This window comes from Bacillus rossius, chromosome 2, assembly GCF_032445375.1.
Source record: "Bacillus rossius redtenbacheri isolate Brsri chromosome 2, Brsri_v3, whole genome shotgun sequence".
Taxonomy (NCBI): domain Eukaryota; kingdom Metazoa; phylum Arthropoda; class Insecta; order Phasmatodea; family Bacillidae; genus Bacillus; species Bacillus rossius.
In genome coordinates this window covers 104527753-104548663 of record NC_086331.1, presented here as the reverse complement: position 1 = coordinate 104548663, position 20911 = coordinate 104527753, and the positions used below count along the sequence as shown (strand labels likewise).

Here is a 20911-nt window from a genome sequence, read left to right as displayed (position 1 = left end):
ACCTCAATGTACCTGACGACCTCGGTCTCGACGAGTCATTGCGCTCAATCATTCATTTATTAATAAATTCACTAGAGCAAAATGGTGCCTAGTGGGCCATATTATGGCACATTTATATTATTAAAAAGACATTGATGCACTGAACAGTGGCCACTATAAAGATTGCAGCGTGGTATATGTTATTCAGAAAATTATTAAAACAAGACCAGAAACGCAATAGTTTGATCTAGACCTATCCAGCAGATCTTGTTACTAAACCATTGTGTCAAATTTGCATAGTTGCAGTTGCATTAATGGTCATCTTCAACTTGTAAAGCAACATTGTCTATCATCACGGGTATCAAATACTTGTATGCAAAAAAATTGAAGTTGCTTAAATGTGGTTAGGTAACGTTGATACAATGTTGCAAGGTTAGGCAAAGGTGAACTTTTTGACGTTTATAGGCTAGGACATTGCAGCAACATTTTATCAACGTTACTTAAAATTGTAGCTATGTTTTGTCAGCATTATTCTATGAAATGGTGATGTTTTCTGGTGTCATGAGAAGTGCATGTCCGCAGTCTTCATCGGACTTCGGAGCTCAGTCGGGGAAGTCGTCCATCGACCAGCCCGGAGCACCCAGAAGTACGAGCGCTGCTCAGAGCGTCCCTCCGAACCAGAGGTGCTCAGCTACACTTATAGCCCAGTCACCGTAGACACAGAAATCGCGTTAGGTAGCAAAAAATTGCACCATTATAATTGTTTGGGATGTTGTTAGGATAGATACCAATAGTGTAAAACCAAGTTTGCAGGTTTGAAAGACCTGTTAACCGCGTGGTGCCCGAAAAACCTTGAAATTTTTGTCCTTTTATTCAGTTTTCGGCTTATAACTTCTAAAAAGGTGTATCCTAAGGAAGGAATCACTCTGTACACTTTTAAAGTAGACATTTGCTAGAATGTGAGTGCAACTGCAATTCCGTAACTTCAATAGGCTCCGAGATACAGCACTTCACAAACTGTCAATTTTCACAAAAATTGGCCCTTTTAGTATTAGCCGTTCTTCGAGCAGAATATCGGCTAAAATACTTATCCTACAAGGAAAGTCATAGTAAATAAAGTTGTAAAGCAGTTATGTAGCTTTAATATAAGTACAAGCGGAACCCTGTAGGACTCATAATTCTCTTGTTATCAGAGAAAAATAAAAAAGTAAGGAAATCGGATTTTTCATGAAATGGAGCTCCCAATGTAAATTGTTATTAATAGTGTACAGTTAAGAGTTAACTATATATAAAGTTATAAAAATGACATTACATTATTAATTTTTGATTTATTTAGAGTGTATCATATTTAACTAAGTCGTAGTTGTGAAATAATGTAACACTTATCTTTTGGGTAGGTACTTACCATCTACGGCTGTAAACAGGTTTTTGCTCTGCCACCGAGGCAAGTAAGGAAGGGCCTTCTCTTATGTGAGAGCAGTCGCCCTCTCGTCTTTCCCTCGTCTTACCTGGGCTCCCGAGTGCTGAGTCAGTATAACGGGAATGGCAGGGGCTCTTTTATCCCCTCTCCCAACCAACTTCCTCCCTCAGTGTGATTGTTAACTGCTGTGTTCGGAGCCAACTGTTCAATCTGTGACTTTTCAATCAAAAATCTTATTTCTCTTCTTACTTTCTGAAGTGTTTTTGTTTATTTTTTATCCTTCTTACGAAATGTCGGGCTCTTGCCCGCTGGGTGTTTGTTTCATATGTCGTGGTGCACTTGAGGGACAGGCACAGTGGCAGTAAAAAACGTGGTATTCAGACGCTAATCGAAGTCAGTGAGAACCGTGGGCTACACCAGAACAAACAGCTTTTGAGTAAATTGAATTTAGTAACAGAACATAACGCATTCAGGTAGAAGTACACCATGCAAAGCAGTGTTAAATAATCTGACCAACGTGGTGGAGATTCAGCTCCTGAAGCTTCGCCTTCATGCAGGGATAGGGAGAGCCCTGTTTTCGTCTCGAGGCATCATGTACTGAGGGATATTCGTTTTCTTTGTGGAAAAAAAAATCACCGAGGAATTTCTCAAGGCCAAGCAAAAATTGCCTCTTACTTAATGGAATGTTTTCCGTACAGAGAAACACTAGAAAAAAATTATATTTAAAACAACTGGACATGCTGGTGAATGGGGACAACATATGCAGCATATTCATGTATATGTGACCTAGTTGCTGTGGAGTGAAGGTACACCCTTCGCTGCCACCATAAATTATCCTCACCTGCTTGTAGAGGGTATGGAATGTATATATGCGTACCTGGCAGAAACCAGAGAGGAATGCAAATTTTTCCTGGATGACCTTATCACAGAACACTTCACAGGTGACTACAAACATTATTTCAAAACTGTGAAAATTCATTTGAAAGGGCGATACAAGGAAAAAATCTGGTTCACTAACATTGTTCCTTATCACAGTCCAATCTTGAGTTTCAGAGACATTGGACAGAAAATTCTGTAAGATAATTGGTACGATGAAAGAAAGAGCGATACTGCTGAAGAGTGACTCAGAGTCTTGAAAGCTGCAGCACAGATAATCTTGAAAGACATTCGTTCTCAAATGTTTAACGCCACTATCCCCCATTAGATGACTTATTGAAAGATGCAGACGAATGTGTGGCTGATATTCTGAAACTGCTTCATGAAACAATTGTGCTGAAAAACAAACATTTTTCCCTCGATAAATGGAAAAAATTGTACAGAATTCGCTCATGCTATCATGACTGCAGTGAGGCCCAAATCTTTCCTCTCTACAATTCAGATAAACTTTGGTAGTTACTTATAACATAAATTTGTGTCTAAGCACCTTATGAACCTTTGTCACTTAATGGGATTTTTCTGTACACTTACAGCGAGGCAATACGAGTTGAAAGCTCTGCTATCCTCTGCGGACAATTGTCACAAATCATTGAGAAAGTTGCCTTCATGCAGTTTGTGTGGGACAATGCAGACATGCATGTAAATGTTAGATGGAGAGAATACAGTTCACGAAATGGGTGGAATAATGATCATCTCACCCTACTCCTCAGTCCTTCCAGACAAAATCATACCATGTTTTAGTTATGACTCTGCATATACAATCAGTTCACACACTGTCTCACAGCTGAAGCATTCTACCATGAAAAAGAAAGCAGGCTTGTCAGTCATCCCAATCGCTGATGTGATAATCAATGAATACATACTGCCCACAGCCCCAGAGCTGCTCTGGTTTTATGGGAAATCCACCAACTTGCCAGGTATCCCTGGCTGGAATGGCTTTGTGGAGCGGGTGATGGAAGAACTTTGATACAAACGTTCGAAAGTAGTGTTTCTTCTATTCATTCATGCTCCCCCAACCGAGCACGACATTATACTACCATTCCTGCTTGAAGCCATATCTCGCTTTGGCCGGCTTGATTTTGAACGACGAAGTAGAGTTCACTGAGGAGGAACATGTGGAAATCGCAAACCCTCTACTACTAGCAAGCGAAAGAAGTGTGATACTGTATGCTGCATAAAATTATAACTGTTCGGCTTATGTGTGCCAAATTCAGAATTGCGATGGATCAATTCGAAAAACAAAGTCCCACATCAAAACTGTGGGTGTAAAATGACCACGCTCATCAAAAGATTCATCCAAGCAGAGAGTATGGGATATTGAAACTTCCACTTCGAGACCATAAAGAGCATACTCCCCTTCTTCCAATCGGCAAGGCATTTCCTGTATGCAAAGAGTGCGCATCTTTATGTGCTGGAAATGAACGACTTGCAAAAGAAAACGGATCCAAGAGAATTTCGTTTTTTCACAGCAGGAGGAGAATTAACCATTTGTCGATCCCACCAACTTTGGTCGGGTCTTTGGACTGACTTGACGATAGAACAAGTGCTAATGAGATCGATGAAAAGCCAAAGGGGGCTAACACATGGCCGAGGAATCTCCATCAGTGTGCTCGCCCATTGGACTGGAGGCATGGTATACATGCTTAATATCTGTGATGGGCTTGAGTTCTTTTGGGACATCTCGTGTACCATGATGGCCCAACACATTGACATGAGGCCTTTTCGAATCGAACGCGATTCTAATGATGTGTTTAAACTAAAATTATGGTTACATGACCACACACCATTTCCTTCCAATGAAAAAGTACTGTCGATCTGCAGGGGCTGGTTGGAGGCCCTGAAGTGAATTGCAACATGGCACGATAAATGTGATATGATGGAGTCAAAGAAATAATTGGAAAGTGGTTTGAAAATGTTACATTTAAAAGGAAAGACAAAGTAAAGACTTTGGCAGCAGCTACCGTCAAGGTGCACAATATACAGTTTGCTATAGACCTTCTCATAATAATCCAATGGCTGTGTAAAACGAAACACTATGCCAACGACCTAAAACAGCCTCAGCAGGTAGCGACATCCTATTTGAAGAATCGACACTGATAAAAGTGCCCCAAAAATGTTACTGATCAACCCAAAAAACAGGCACTGATTGATCAACTTAATCTACACTGGACTGGATAGACAAGGGTTCGAAAGGAAGCAAGCCCCAGAGGATGCGGACTTTATCATTGTAATGATAGCATTGGAAAAGATCGAGGACAACGAGCACGTATAATCGTGGGAGATAATGTTGACCTCTTGGTGCTCCTTAATGGATTGGGGTCCAGCATACAAAATGTTTTCTTCCAAAAAAGTGGCAGGGGTGGAACAGGTTGTGAGCAGTTCTCTTCAACATCATTTATTGGAGGAACGCTCTCATTCCCCCAGAATAGATTTGTTCCTTCACACCTTCACTGGTGGCGACACCACCTCTGCCCTTTACCAGCAACAGAAAACGAAGCTGTTGGGCATCCTTCCAAAACAGCCAGACCTTCTTGATGCGGTTACCATGTTTCTCAACCATAATGTCACTCATGAGGAAATAGCCTTTGCTAGCAATAAATGTCTCGTGGCGCTCTATGGTGGTGGAGAAGATGACGCTCTCCACACCCTGCATTATGGGATATTTGTCTGATCTACTACCAATACAAAAGTCCACCTCGCTCTTATGCCCCCAACCGAAGAGGCTGCTGCCCAACATTCCTACAGTACCTAACACCAAGTGCAGAAGTTGTTGGGGTTAGAGAAAGAGCCCACCAACTGGGGGTGGACAAGGAGCCAGCAGGGGCTGACACCGATGACCTCAACAAAGGAACCAGCGCTGCAAACATTCTGAAATTACTGTTATGCAAGAAGTGCCAGAAAGGGTGCGGAGGTGAAAGCTGCTCCTACCAGATAGCACAGCTGAAATACTCTGCTCTCTACAAAGTTTGTCAGGGGCAGACCTATCTGAATACTCCTCCCTTAGCCATAGCTGTGTCGTATGAAGAAGACTATGTCGACGACCCTTTACCATTAGTATCTAGTATGAGATCTAATCCGACAACAAAGGAGTCTCCAGAGCACCAAGAAGGGCCGTCTGACGAACCTGGGCTTCCAAAAGATCACAACTGTCTCGCTAAGTGTGCAAATGTAACCTTAATATTACATACCTACCCTCCTTTGTAATTTATTATAAAATTTACTACACATTTAATTTAATAAATACTTATTTACATTGTGTTGTGTATTTATGTCGCAGGTGTCAGCTAAGGTCCCACCATCACTTCACATTCATCATTTATTGCCCCAGGTCCACCAAACTATCAAAATATCTTTTATACAATTTTTATATAATTGTGATAAATTTATACCTTCTTATTAATTATACATATTTTAATTTCGCATGATATAAACCATTTTCCACTGACTTGTGATTTTCTTAACTTCACAGTTGTCCTGCAAATCATCAGGCTACATTTATTGAAAAATCCGATTTCCTAAATTTTTCGTTTTTTCTTGATAACGAGTAAAATATTGGTCCTGCAGTGTTCCTATTGTACTTAAATTAAATATAAATAACTGCTTTACAACTTAGTTACCAATGACTTTCCTCGTAGGATAAGTATTTTAGCCGATATTTTGCTCGGAAGACTGCTAAAACTACAATTTCTAACTTTTTGGGGAAAATTGCCAATATTTTATGTGCTTTATCTCGAAACTATTTGGACCTATGTAGCTGCAGTTTCACACATATTGTAGCAAATTTTGTATAATTTAAAATTGTACAGGATGATTCTTTCCATAGGATGCACCTTTTAGAAGTTATAAGCCAAAAACTGAAAAAAAAAGAAGAAAAAAAGGCGAAACATTTCCGAGAGTTTTCGGTCACCACGCAGTTAGCACAAGTCTTTTGAAGCTGCAAACTTGGTTTTACACAATTGGTATCTAGCCTAACAACATCCCAAAAATCATATCAGTGCAGTTTTATGACCTATGATGTTTTAAATGACTGGACATTTATAACCCCAGCATTCACATACTTGCGGTACAGCTTGAGTATGCTTTATCTTAATACACAGGATATTTCCGAACATCGACGACGCCTGTCAGATGATTGTTCACTAGAAAATAACACGAAAATATATTAACAAATTTATCCTGTAAGTGGATATTATGAGGATTGTGCATAATCAAATCTAAATTTAGAATTTTTCTACATCAAATTATATTTCTTTTTAGTTGAACAAAAAATCTGCAAAAAAAAATTTTATTTTTTTTAGCATAGCATACTTCTTGGGTTAGAACGTTTTCGCCGTAACATTTTATGCTTTATACGCTGAAATTGTGGAGTATGGATAGTTGCAAAAAGTGATTTTTATATTAGGTTTCAAACAATAATACAAGTAAATAAGTATACATAACTTTGCATATAAAATCATTTATTCAGTAAGAGTGCATTACTACTCATTGTTTTGACGAAGTGGAGGAATTAATACTAGTTGGTTAATTGAGTGAAGAACACAGTAGCTTATAACACTATTATGGTAATATATTTTCCTTAGGAATTGAGTTGGGTTCTTATTGGCTTACATAAACTCAACCTCAGTTTTAACAAGGAATAATCTCCCTTGGTATTTTAGGTGAGCTTTCAAATAACCTAAGGTTTTTTTATATTAATACATGTGTTTACTGAATGTGTAATATATGTATGATTAATTAAAGTGATCAAATGGAAGCAATTATCGTGAACAAATATTCTGTATAATTTTTAGAATTTTAAAAGATTTATTTTAATGACAGAGAAATTACGAAATCAGGGTGTCTTTTTGAAGTTCGCACATGTCAAGTTTTTGTTCTAAAAGTAAATAAAAGTCGACAGACACGGATACCGAAAAATGACATAGTTAACGATCAAAACAATCCTCGAATACCTAAGGCTCATCCTTAAATTTAGTTTCGAATTATTCATTTTTCTTGCAATTAATATTAATTTATTGTTGTTGGGTCACAATAAATTTTTACAGTTATCTTCCAAAAGTAATTTTCGAGCTATAAAAGATAATGCAGGTAACCATAATTATAAACATTTGTGTGAATTTTTAATGCTATGAGATAATTATCAGCTGCATATCTGTTAAGAAAATTCGAAAAAGAAACATAAAATCGGTCAAGCTATCGTTATAAAATAAGATAAACGGTCAAATAATAGGAATAAAAAAATAAATAATTAGTAAGGGTATGTAAGCAGGTTTTGACGTGATAACGTCTTATAAATCGATGAACGCCGGCTGCACGCACGAAAAGGCATGACTCATTACCACGTTCCGCCTGAGCCGAGCGTGCAATTGAGAGCGTGGAACAAGTGATATAGAGGCACGATCGGCTTGTGACGCATCTATCTCTCTTCCACTCCATCGGCCGATGCGTCTGAGTGGAAGAGAGACGGCAGCACACAACCTACACGTGAACTGAGTTGTCAACTGTTTATAAAGTGAAGTGAAAAGTTAATGTGGTTTCCATTGTTTATTTTCATCAATGTTTTCTTATGACGTTATCACGTAAAATTATCGTCGGTAAACCGACTTTACAGACAACCCCCTTTTTTTAAATTTTAAATAAGAACTCAACTATTTAGGTACACTATTAATGCTTGCTCTTAAAAATATAGTTATACATAACATGAAATAAATGTAGTTTTTCTCAGAGAATGATTCCATAGCTGAATTTAAGTGAGGCATCATCTCCTCTTCACAGGCCACCTGACCCGGAAAATAGCTACGAGAGCAGCGTGAGCCACACTTCAGGGCACCACAGGCTCGCGGCACCCAGCGCCGGTCCTCACCAACAGCCAACAGCGCCACCGGCGAAGTTACAGACTCAACACTCCGTCCCTCACCAATCACCACACGATGTTTGTACCAGGAGTCCCTATCAGCCTCACCATCCGTCAGCGAGCATTCCACAGCGCAGCCAGTCACAGCCCTCTGATCTCACTCAGGCGAGCTGATCAAATATTCTCGTCTCTCGCATCTCTCGCCTCTCTCTCGCCCCCAGTGTTCCCTTGCCTGTCTGTGTTTCCGTGTGTCTGTGGGTGTACAAGAATACCCTACCAGCCTCACCATCCATCAGGAAGCCAGTCATAGCCTCCTGAATCCACTCAGGCTAGCTGCTCAAACATGTCACTCGTCACTCACCACTCGCCTCTCTCGCCCAAATGTTCCCTTTCCTGTCTGTGTTTCCGAATCTATGTGTGTACTAGGAGTTTCTACTAGCCTCTTCATGTTACAAATTGCCAATCACAGGTATTTGATCTCGTTCGGGAAAGCAGCTATAAAATTGTTGTTCCACACCACAACGTTCCCTTGCCTGTTGCTGTTTCTGTGTGTCTACGAGTGTTCAAGTAAATTTTAATAGCAACTCCATGTGTCAGAAAATCAGTCACAACTTTATGATCTTACTCAGGCAAGCTGATCAAGCACTCCTGTTTCTCACCTATCTCGCCGCAGTGTTTCCTTGCATCTCTGTGTTTCACTGTGTCCATATGTGAACGAGGAATCCCTAATATACTCTCCATGTGTCAGATAACCAAGTACAGCTATCTGATCTCACTGAGACAAGTGCTCAGGCTCTCTAGTCCCTCGCATCTTTCGCCTCAGTGTTTCTTCGCTGGTCTGTGTTTCCTTGTGTCTATGTGTTTACAAGTAAGTCCTACCAACTTTTCCATGTGTCATATAGTCAAGTACAGCTATCAGATCTCACTGAGACAAGTGCTCAGGCTCTCTCGTCCCTCGCCTCTTCAACCCCAGTGTTTCTTCGCTGGTCTGTGTTTCCTTGAGTCTATGTGTGTACAAGGAAGTCCTGCCATCCTCTACATGTGTCAGATAGCCAAGTACAGCTATCAGATCTCACTGAGACAAGTGCTCAAGCTCTCTCTTCCCTCGCCTCTTTCGCCCCAGTGTTTCTTCGCTGGTCTGTGTTCCCTTGAGTCTGTGTGTGTGTACAAGGAAGCCCTGCCATCCTCTACATGTGTCAGATAGCCAAGTACAGCTATCAGATCTCACTGAGACAAGTGCTCAAGCTCTCTCTTCCCTCGCCTCTTTCGCCCCAGTGTTTATTCGCTGGTCTGTGTTTCCTTGTGTCTGTGTGTGTGTGTACAAGGAAGCCCTGCCATCCTCTACATGTGTCAGATAGCCAAGTACAGCTATCAGATCTCACTGAGACAAGTGTTCAAGCTCTCTCGTCCCTTTCGCCCCAGTGTTTATTCGCTGGTCTGTGTTCCCTTGAGTCTGTGTGTGTACAAGGAAGCCCTGCCATCCTCTACATGTGTCAGATAGCCAAGTACAGCTATCAGATCTCACTGAGACAAGTGTTCAAGCTCTCTCGTCCGTTTCGCCCCAGTGTTTATTCGCTGGTCTGTGTTTCCTTGTGTCTGTGTGTGTGTGTACAAGGAAGCCCTGCCATCCTCTACATGTGTCAGATAGCCTTACACAGCTATCTAATATCACTCAGGCGAGTTGCTCAATCTGCTCAAGCGTGCTCAGCTCTTGTCTCTTTTGCCCAGTGTTTGGTTTTGTTCTTGATTTAAAATGAATTAATAACTATGATATTATTTTATAATTGGTTTTAATAACTCTGTATATGATTTTATTTGTTTTAAATTTATTAGAGCCCATTTCTGTTTAAATTCTGCAAAACCTACTGATAATTTATTCATGTTGGTGAAATACCTAACTTAATAAATTTAATATATTTAATCACTGTCGAAAATTTGTTAAGTTTTCAGACTTTATTTATTTATCTATCATATTGTGTGATGTTCACAACAAAATAATGAATGTGCAGGGGGTCGTTAACAACAATACAGAACACCCAGAGAATGATCATTATTATTTCAATAATACAACATAATAATATCAGCATCTTCTTGAAACTTCAAGTTTTGACTAGCAGTCGTATGCTCCCTTTCAACCGACATCGAAAACCATTCATAGTGAATACATAATTATAAAATTATTAATTGTCTTTAAAATTTGACCATAAATACAATTGACAGATAAAAAACTGTGCTTTTCTTATTATGTTCTTTGGGTTCAATCCCTATAATGTTAGAAATAAATATCTCACAACAAAGTCTAGGCAAAATCGTTAATTGTATTAAATGTATTCTTGATTAGGTGATTTACAAGTTATTGCAGCGCAATTGCAAAATCAAATGATAAATTCTTCGGCTACTGTGTACTTGTTAATCGCAAATTTTGCTCTCCTGAAAAAATGGTTACACGCCTCCTGATGACCACCCACTTACCACTAGCCAATGTGGTCTAATCAAGAATATTCCTCGCCTTGAAATCTTGCCACGAACAGAAGGGGTGCGTTATCAGCTCTGACGGACGTCGTGGGCAGTATCTCGACTCGCCTTCTTCATGTGCGCAGCTTTTAGCCCCGTCGTGGAACACCTCCATGACTCTTTCTCATTCCTTGGGCTGATGGTTTTGCTCGCTCCGCGAGTAGTCACTCGCCCGGCGTGCCGATACTTCTTCCATGGAGTAGTCTCAGCATAGCGTGAAGAGACTCGCCGTGCTGACTCTTCGAGTCGGTCACCGAAATCTACTGCCGACTCGGCGCTCACTCTGGGACATCGCTGATCGCTAGCTGCGCTCTGACTTCCCCCGGGTCTACATGAAGTGGCTGCTGACAGTACTGTGAGCGCAATTATGCTTCTCTCGCTGGACCGCGAGTTACTCGCTCGACTCGCTGTCGCCGGACTCCAAACCGCTACCTCTGTGTTAGATAGTTGACTCTCAAACGGACTGACTGACCAACTGCTTCAGCGACGCCGACTAACACTTGAGACAGGCTTCATCCTCCTAAGTGACGCTGTCCGACTTACCGCAGACACTGCCGACTACTGAATCATAACAACAGCTAACTCCTGAGCCTGCTGTTCGGTTTCTTCCAGAACATTTGATACAGTTGTTACTGCTCACTGGGCCTCACTTTGTTCCACGATGTTCCCAAGAGTTGGTGGCTAGATTCACTGACCGCACTCGGGTGCCGCCGCGTCACAGCTTCGGACCCGGTCAACTTTCACTGACTCGCAGTACCGTACCAGGCTTCTTGGCGCAAATTTCTCTCCAAATTTGGTTTTCAAAAAACCCTGTAAAAACCGAAATGAGCTAATTCTGGGGGAAATAAAATTAATAATTCTGATTAATTTATAAAAGCCTAAAACTAATTTTCTCAATGAAAAACTCTACAATGATTAATTAAAATTGGTTCGAGTAGTGTATTAAAGGGGCTCCTACGCCAGGCTTCAGGCTGTGGATTGTGGATGGGGTAAATGACCGATTGCTCTGACGTCACGGCAGCCATATAGGATGACCTTGTCCTTGACCTTTGACCTTGACCCTGGCGGCCATAGTGGATCCGCCATTTTGTTTTCTAGAACTTTCACCCATTTTGAATCTCGACATTTTGTTTTCTAGAGCTTTCCGCCATTTTTAATTATGATGTCACCATTGCAATTATCGTTACTTAAAAACCCGTATTTTTTAATGCTAGAAAATCGGGAAAAATGCTAAAAAGCGCAGATGAAAACAAGATGGCTGACATGACATCATACTAGCTGGCCATATATTAACCTTGGCATTAGTGGTGGGATGTCAGTCTGCCGGCGGCTTCCTTAGAGGAAGGATCGTTCGCCATTTTTATTTTTTGCCCTCACAGGATTCGAACCGAGAACTCCGTGACGTAAAAGCGTTTTTTAATAATATTTTATTAAATTTTGAATAGTTAAATTTTTTATAATTTTTTTAAATTTTCCTCCTAAATTAAGATAATAATTACGGATTTTCAATATGGCGGCTGTTACAACATTGCATAATTGAAATTTTGCTGTCGGGCATTTTTAACATTGAATCAACATTGTCTGTGGGAGGCTTGGAACCCCCCCCTAACTACTCAAATCTAGCCATACCACCCGCTCTCAGCGGCTGGCACGCTCCTTAGCTCACGAGAAGGAACCAGAGTGGTTTCTAGGTGCCGCCACATGCCAGAGGATACAGCGTTGCAGTTCAACGAATGTTGCTATAATTATTAGGTATATAAAATAATTTGCATGTAAAATGCCTAACAGCTAATATTCCAGGCCAGCACACAGTTTTATTTTTTACAACAACAACGAAAAAAAAAAAACAGTTTGTTAGTATGTAACATGGTGGCAGAATGTGAACAGCGGGAGTGGTTTGTAACGTTGGCACGTGGCGTTGTTGGGGACAGATGCGCAGGTCGCCGGACGCCGGCTACGCCTGGGGCGGGCGGGCGGCGGCCAGGGACGAGGCGGGCAGCTGGCAGTCGGCGCGGCAGGAGGCGCCCATCGCGCGGCTTGAGTCCTTGGACGAGCTGGACCAAGCCCCGGTACCTCAGCCGCCTCAGCGTCTCGCGCTTGGCTTGCCACGGAGCGCACCCAACTGCACAGGCACATCCCGAACAACGTCTTTTCTAGAGGAACATTTGGAATGAGGAATTCGAACAAAAAAAAAATTACTCTCAGCGTCATCTTATAATATTCACGTTTTACTTCCAAGAAATGTCACCTTTGTTCAAACCGTTGTTTGGAAAAAAAAAAATTATTTTAAAAATCTGTGGCTCGGTTTTCGAGCATATTTGATTAATTGTGCCTGACTTCTACAAATAGTTTCTACCGTCAAATAATTGGCGTAAAACATCGATTTTTTTTTCATTCAGAATGACCTCAACTGTTATAATACTGTCAATATAACACTATTTTATGGCTTTTAAAAAATCAACTATTAAAAAAGTTTTCGAAAACTTGTGATTATTGATCGTATACAAAATAATACTTTTAAATGTTAATAAGCCAGGCAGTGTCAACCTGATAACAGTGGGTGCCATTTGCTCTGTACTGCAAGCTAAGAGTGAGACGCGCTGTAGCACTACTATAGTTGCTATTTAGAGGAGGGGGGACCTATACCACTTAATCGCACAAAATCTTATGCAAGGAATCAGTTTTGTCAAAATGTGTCAAAATATCTGTACTAGTTTCAAATATTATTTCATTTAATGCATACATGTACGTTTAAAAGATATCAAAATGTGAATATATTCATATGAAAAACAGTATGGATAAAATACTAAAACTTTGCTTGAATGTGTTTGTTATATTGTTTTCTCGCATTTATTTCAATTTTTTACCCATGACATTTTCGCCCACATGTAATAACATTAGTCAAAAAGCTAGATATGAAACCCGGTATTGAGTTAATATCCCCACCCATTGGCACCTCCTGTTCCTGTTACACCAGGAGTTGAGGCATGTGCGGCGCCCGGTGCAGGTGTTATAGTTACACTAGCTTCCGGTGACAAGAACGCCGAGTTCTGGTGCAGCGCACGCAAACAAAGCAAAAAAAAAAGTGTGTGCAAGTGTGTGAAAATGTATGTGCAAGTGTGTGTGAAAGTGTGCAAAAGTGTGTGCAATTGTGTGCAAAAGTGTGTGTAAGTGTGTGAAAATTTATGCAAAGCGAATGCAAGTCTGTGCAAAAGCATGTGCAAGTGTGTGCAAATGTATGTTCAAGTGTGTGCAAAAGTGAGTGGAAGTGTGTGCAAGTATATGCAAAAGTGTGGGCAAATGTGTGTGCAATTGAGTGAAAAAGTGAGATCAAGTGTGTGCAAAAGTGTGTGTAAGAGAGTGCAAAAATGCTATTCTGAAAACACGTTAATTTGTTTGTTTTTTTTACTTGTACAGTAATGGCTTTGAGCAAAACATACTAGTATTGACCACAACAAACTATAATATAACCAACACCTCTAAGATATCTTTTTTGTAAGAAACCAAGAACGCCTAATACAAAAACAAAGGACGGGAAGTTGGCGAGTCACGGGTGAATGTGCGAGTTGAAGTGAGAGGAGGCGCCGACGCCATGCACACGACTAACGTTCCAAAGTTCTTCCCACGTGTTTCAAGTTGGAGCTGAACATTCATTTTTAATGTAAATGATTGAGAAAGTATTCAAGGTTGATCACCGAGCGTCTGAATTACGTTTAATTGAATTGAAGTTATGCAACCACCACGGATTTTCTTTTGCTGTAGCAATGTTAATAAATGGAAATAATTCGGAGTAGTAACACGCTTCAAAAATAATTTGAAAATTAAGGTGTTACCTGTAATTATTTGAACGAAATAGTTTTGCTACAAAGACAAAATTCACGGTGGTTGTGGAACTTCGTTCAATTAAACAAAACCAAAACACTCAGTGTTCCATCTAAAATAATGTATCTGTTGTTTAGAACAATAATGTTGTTCAGCCTTGGGAAGCGCTTTATACCATAAGTCGTGTAGATGGTCTTAACTTGTTTTGTCGTGATGAACCTGCAGCCTAAGATTGTAGGTGTAATCCAGGCTACGCCCTTACAGACTGGTGACGCACCTGCGTCGTAGCGAAGTAGAGAGAGACACTGTCCTAGCCTTGGAGGTGCCCAGGGGTGACCTCCACAATGTCACTCATGACCGTGTGAAGGAGGGGGTTTAGTGCGACCTTTATTCGATTTTTTCAGTACAATTCCTTTATGATAAAATTTTAAAAGAAAAATTGCGTGGCACTCTAAAATATCAGGGAATTGTAAACTTTTAAAACTCCGATGTTTACTCATAGAAATTTAAGTGAATATTTAGCTTCAGAAAAGGTACTGAAAATTTTACATTTTGTCTTTCGTGCCATTGTTTTTTTTTTATCTTTAGTGATTTTTTTTTTTAAATTTTGTTAAAAGTACATGAAACACAAGTTTGTATGAAAGACATGCTTACAATAACACTCGTGCTTGTGTTTATAATTGGGGAAATACATTATTGTAGCCCACTAAGGAATACAATAATTCTTTCAGAATAATCCGTCTGTAACTTTTTGTAGCTTAGTTGCTACAATTGGCTGTGTCTGTCTTCACTGTTTTTTAAATCCTGGAAGGGAGGGGTTCGTACCCTGGCCTAGTACCTGGGTCACCCCAACAGGCCGCAGTTGAATGCTCCGGCAGGTTCCCTGACTGGTACAGCGCGTGTCTGGGTCTGATCACCTGGTTGTCGACGAGACGGGGGACGCACCACAACGCCGAAATACCACAACGCCGAAAACCATAACGCCGAATGCCAAATTGACTACAACGCCGACAGCTAGAAAACTGCAGTGTACCACAACGCCGAAATACATTAACGCCAAAAAATGTCATTGCAGGACTGCCACAAAGGTTAGGTTAGGTAATGTTAGGTTAGGTTAGGCTAGGTTAGGCTAGCCTAGGTTAGGTTAGGTTGTGGTATTTCGGCGTTAAGATAAATTTAAGAAACACACACAAATTCATTCAGTTGTTTTTCATTTTGCTCCTGTGGCCCCTCCTCCCCGCAGCAACATTTTTCGGCGTTACTGTATTTCGGCGTTGTGGTACACAGCAGTTTTCTAGCTGTCGGCGTTGCGGGTAATTTGGCATTCGGCGTTATGGTTTTCGGCGTTATTGTACGTTCGGCGTTGTGGTAACGACCCGACGAGACGTACAGTGGCGGACACTGTGGTGGGGGGATAGGGGTGATGTATACATCCCCCCCACCATAAAGTTAGGAAAAAAATTGCAAATTATCAGTGAAGACAGTATGTTATTTTGGGCGATGCAGGGTGGGCTGTTGCAACACCTGCAATTCCTACTGCGCGAGAAGTCGCGTTGCCTACGACTCTACTGTAGGCCCGTATGTCAGTGTGTTAGTAATGTCAATAGTACTGTGAGTTTTTTACACGTGTTCTAATTTATTAATTTTTTATTTCCCCCCGCCTCCTCAATCAAAAAAATAATTCTTTATCCGCCACTTGATACTTATTTATATATAGTTTGATGGCGTTTACAACGACCAACATGTAAGGAATGGAAAAATATTTGTAAATTTTAGGGGTTTGCTTTCTTTTTGTTTCATCAGGTTAAATGAGCTTAATTTTTATAACTTTAGTGTATTTATATGTTTTTTTAGTGGCAGGATGATGTGATTTTATCTAATATCCTGGTGTCACCCATGTTTCAGGACACTCCCAGCGGCAGTAGTTACCAAACAAAGACGTCTCCTCGAGGGAATAAGTCTTCAGACGTTTAGTGGAACTGCTTAGATGTTCTACTGTTTTATAAATCACATTCACTTGCACAAATTGCTTCCACTTTATCTATATATATATGAACATACTGATTTCTATAAGAAAATGTTATTTAAATCACAATCACCTCATCTTGCATGTTTTTGTATGCTTTCTGCAATCTATAATAAATGCGCCGATGCTTGTATTGTTTTATCATCAGTATAGAGTAAAAATTTATAAATGTTACTATTTAGACACATCTGTTATTTATTTTGTAATATTTTGAATTAAATTTATTTATGTAAATTAATTGTGCATTGAAGATGATAGATGTATTAGAAAAATTATATGCTCAATATATTTTTAATTGTTTCACACATTATGATCAAATATTTTTTTGGGGTAGTTAGAGCATAGTAAAGACGTGGATACATAGTTTCATTTCTTTCTTGTCTTATCTAGTATGTATATAATTTTTGTATGAATTACCTAAGTAATGAAATTATTTTCAATTTTTATATATGTTATTGATTTAAATATTTTACTTGCATACATATAGCAGTATTATTGCTCTTAAGATGCATTTGTGATAAAAAAAATGCTGTGAACGTGAATCATTTTTGGACTGTTAAATATCAACAGCATTTCAAACATTGAAAATGTGTGGAGTCAAGGTGTTAAAAGCAAAACTCGTGATATTTAAAGGTTTTTATTCGATTAGTGAATACGAATTTTCCACTGCAGTAAATATTTTGTGAATATATTGTTATGTTTGTTACAGTTAATCTAAATGCCACCTTGTTTCCGAATAAAATATCACGAAGTTTTCCTTTACTTTATGACAACTTTGCTCTATGAATCATGTATTTATGAAAATAAACAAAATAACAAACATCTATGATAAGTTGCTGTATTACTGGCTTTTCACTTATGGGGAAAAATACATTTTTTATTAATTTACTTAATGTTCCATGCAAATTAATGATATATTTTCTTTTAAAACCATTATTCAATCATTCGAGAAAAGTCCTAAAGTGTCTGGTTTGTGTTAAGGTGATTTTGTGAATGAACGGGTTATGCTGGCAAATTTCCCTCATCCAGCCATAACACTTTGATAACATGATATTTGCAGAAGACTTCAGATAATTCGACACATTAAGGGCTTTGCAGGTGCCACATTATCGGGTGGTACCTCCAGCAATCGCTGAACGCTAAGTTGTAGAGCAAAATGCGTCTGTAAGATGATGTTCAGATGCAAAGATTGTCTAACAGGAACACAGGGATAAACATTCAACAAATACAGGCCAAAATTATTTTTCTGCCAAAGACTACGTAGAATGTTTAAGAAACGAGATTTAAAATAAGATATGAAAACGAGAAGCGCGCCGACCACTCCCGATTAATCCAGGCAAGGCAGAGCACCACAGACTAATCCAGGCAGGGCAGAGCACTCCCGACTAATTCAAGCAAGGCAGAGCACTCCCGACTAATTCAAGCAAGGCAGAGCACTACAGACTAATCCAGGCAAGGCAGAGCACTCCCGACTAATCCAAGCCAGTCAGAGCACCCCCAACTAATTCAAGCAAGGCAGAGCACTCCCGACTAATTCAGGCAAGGCAAAGCACTCCCGACTACTTCTTATGTGCGTACATTTAATGCGTTTCCGACCTTAGCTAAAAATTATAGGTTTTCAGCTTAAGTTCGCTTGGTACATTCCTCGTTTATGCCGAATCACCGGGCACTCATGACCGTTGGATGCCGGACTATCGGAAGTCTACTATCACGACAGCAGTTGTTACGAGAGTGAGAGCTGGTCACTAGCAAGATATAATCTACTTGCATTTACAGTATGATTGATAATGTTTTGTAAATTATATATATATATATATATATATATATATATATATGGGTTGTGGTGAATATAGAGTTTTCAATCACGCGATCAAGTATAAAGACTTAAGGTCGATCTCACACGCCATGTTGATTTTACTTCTTCATTCGCCATTACTTTTGTTTGAATTTATTTCTACAATTTTAACTTGATACTTCCTTTGCATTTGTCTTTCTTTCACAAATATTTTCAACATTTATTAACTTATTGTAATAACATAGGAGTAAAAAAAGCACTAAGTGATGATCATTAATAATACTTGCACGCCTGTTCACACCCACGTGAAAATCTGTTCAAAGTATTTGCGGTAGAAAAACAAATGCGAAAGAGCTATTGGGTTAAAATTTAAAAAATTGGCCGTTAAATAAACGAAATGACAAAAAAAAAAACAAAAACAATAAAATCTAATCAACATGGCGCGTATACCAAGCCTTAAGGCTGCCTCTCCGATTTCGTTCATTCATATTCTTGTCATTGCCAGGGGCAATGACCAGTAAACGAGTGTCTTAAAAAATATAGCATTCCCACCAACAAAAGGAAAGCAAACATGGGGGAAGAGGTTCTATTCCCCCACCACCACCAAATGAAATTCTGCGTACGCTCCTGGTCATTGCTGTTAATTCAAAAAAATTGTTTAACCCTCTTGCATTTTTTGTTTCTTAAGGAATTTTTTCACCAGATGTTCTTAAACGTCATGCAAGTCATGGGCGTTTGCATGACTTTCCGCCACTGTGAGATCATACTCGGTATGGGCGTGTTGAGAAAATTTGAGACGAATCATAATGCATAAGACAGCTATCGTGTTGAATTGACATAAACAGCCTTTAGCCGTCAAATAACAGTTACGACAAGAAAATGAAACAACCAGAATGGGTTGTGAAGCAGAGCTTTAATGGGTAGTATCCTTAATATCTTTGCTACTATTATTTTGAGTTTAGCCAATGATTTACAAAAATAATTATAATAAAACCGTATTTAATTTCTCATAAAATGTATGTTCTACTTATTTAATGGCTCTTATGAACTTTAAGGCAAATTTGTATGTATGTTATATAGCATGTTCTTGAAAACATAAAATCATGTGGTATACAGATTTGGATTAACCTTTCGTATACGATATAAACTTCGTCTTAAAACACTTTTTTCTCAGTATATAATTCATTAAAACGGTAAAAATTAGGGTATTTTAAACACCTTAGAAACCTGAGTTTAATAGCATTTTGGGGGAAAATCATTTTAATTGATTTATTAATAATACACTTAAAATATAAAGTTTTTAAAGACGAATGCTACTTACTAACAGTCATAATATTTATGTAAAAAATCAACTATTTTTCTCTATGTGCCATTTTTTCTGTCACAGCTGTGCTATAATTACTAATGCCATTTATCATGCCTTTTCACAATAGAAAGATTGTTGCTTTCGCTCAGTCACTAGTAGCACAAAGACTGTCTACGGGAGACGAATGACTTAGAGAATACGCCCAGAAACACGAGTGCGCTGTGGTCAGGAATGCATGGCTCGATTACCGCTTGGAAACTGGTAATTTTCTCAGAGTTCTCCTGTCTTGGTTGGGCTCAGTTTAGTCAGTGAGTTCGAATAAAAGTCTACTCTCGTTATGACAGTTGGCATAAAAGTAGAACACGATAATAAGTCCGCTTAAAATGCAAATGATTTTACAATAGTTCACATCCTTTACTCCACACTCGCTTGTGATAAAGTGCAGTGTCCTGGGCGAACAGAATGTAATTCCTGGTAAGCATTTCCATCACGTGAAAGATCAATACCATTGTGTACGTAATATCTCATATTTAGATTATAAAATTATATTGAAATCTGTAGGACAGATCAAAAACATAGCACATTTTAAGTTCAAAAATAATGTCTTTATCAAAATCAACTCATTAAAAAAACTCTTTCCTCGTGCATTTTTTGGTGCATCAATTGGTTTTCATCCCGCCAAAAAAAAAACAATTCATATTTAAACATTAATTTATATAAATATATTTAAATATTTGTTTGTAATCATCAACGACATTAATATTCTAAACACAACGTTATAATGTAGAGTATTATTTTTAGTATCTATTTAATTGTAATCAAAGCATAAATATCAGTAAAATTTGTTTTAAATTACATAAACAAAAATATTAGGGAAATGAGAAGTTATTTAAATATTTTGCAATTCTATTTACTCCGGGACAGATTTATTTATATAAATATTTAATCTTATGGTTCTTCCGTCTGTAATTAGGCCTACTCTATACAAGTGGGCTGTTTACTTAAATAAATAAATAAACTGTCACAATTCAAACTTTTGATCAAGGATCAAAAAATTTTAAATTATTTAATTAATTGACATTGAGTTAATTGTTCAGGGGACATCGAAACATCACAACACTTTCTTCTTACTTGTAAAAATAGTTAGGTATTTAAATGCATTATTCTATAGAATTATAACTAATTGTTCACATTTTACATGTTTGTTTTATAATATGTGTATAAATAATTGTAAGTCATCAAAAAATTCTAATACTTGACAA

General features: G+C 38.8%; 1 protein-coding gene across 3 annotated transcripts in view; it reads left to right on the top strand.

Annotated features, from left to right (window-relative positions):
* LOC134529546 (potassium voltage-gated channel unc-103) overlaps positions 1–18317 on the top strand; it is a 408698-nt gene extending 390381 nt beyond the window's left edge. For all 3 annotated transcript variants that reach the window (XM_063363748.1, XM_063363750.1, XM_063363749.1), the window contains 4 exons: positions 562–662; positions 8108–8351; positions 12632–12769; positions 16428–18317. In XM_063363748.1, coding sequence (XP_063219818.1) covers positions 562–662; positions 8108–8351; positions 12632–12769; positions 16428–16496 — 552 coding nt within the window. In that variant the 3' untranslated portion in view covers positions 16497–18317. The remainder of the gene's footprint in view (positions 1–561; positions 663–8107; positions 8352–12631; positions 12770–16427) is intronic.
* Positions 18318–20911: the final 2594 nt, after the last annotated feature.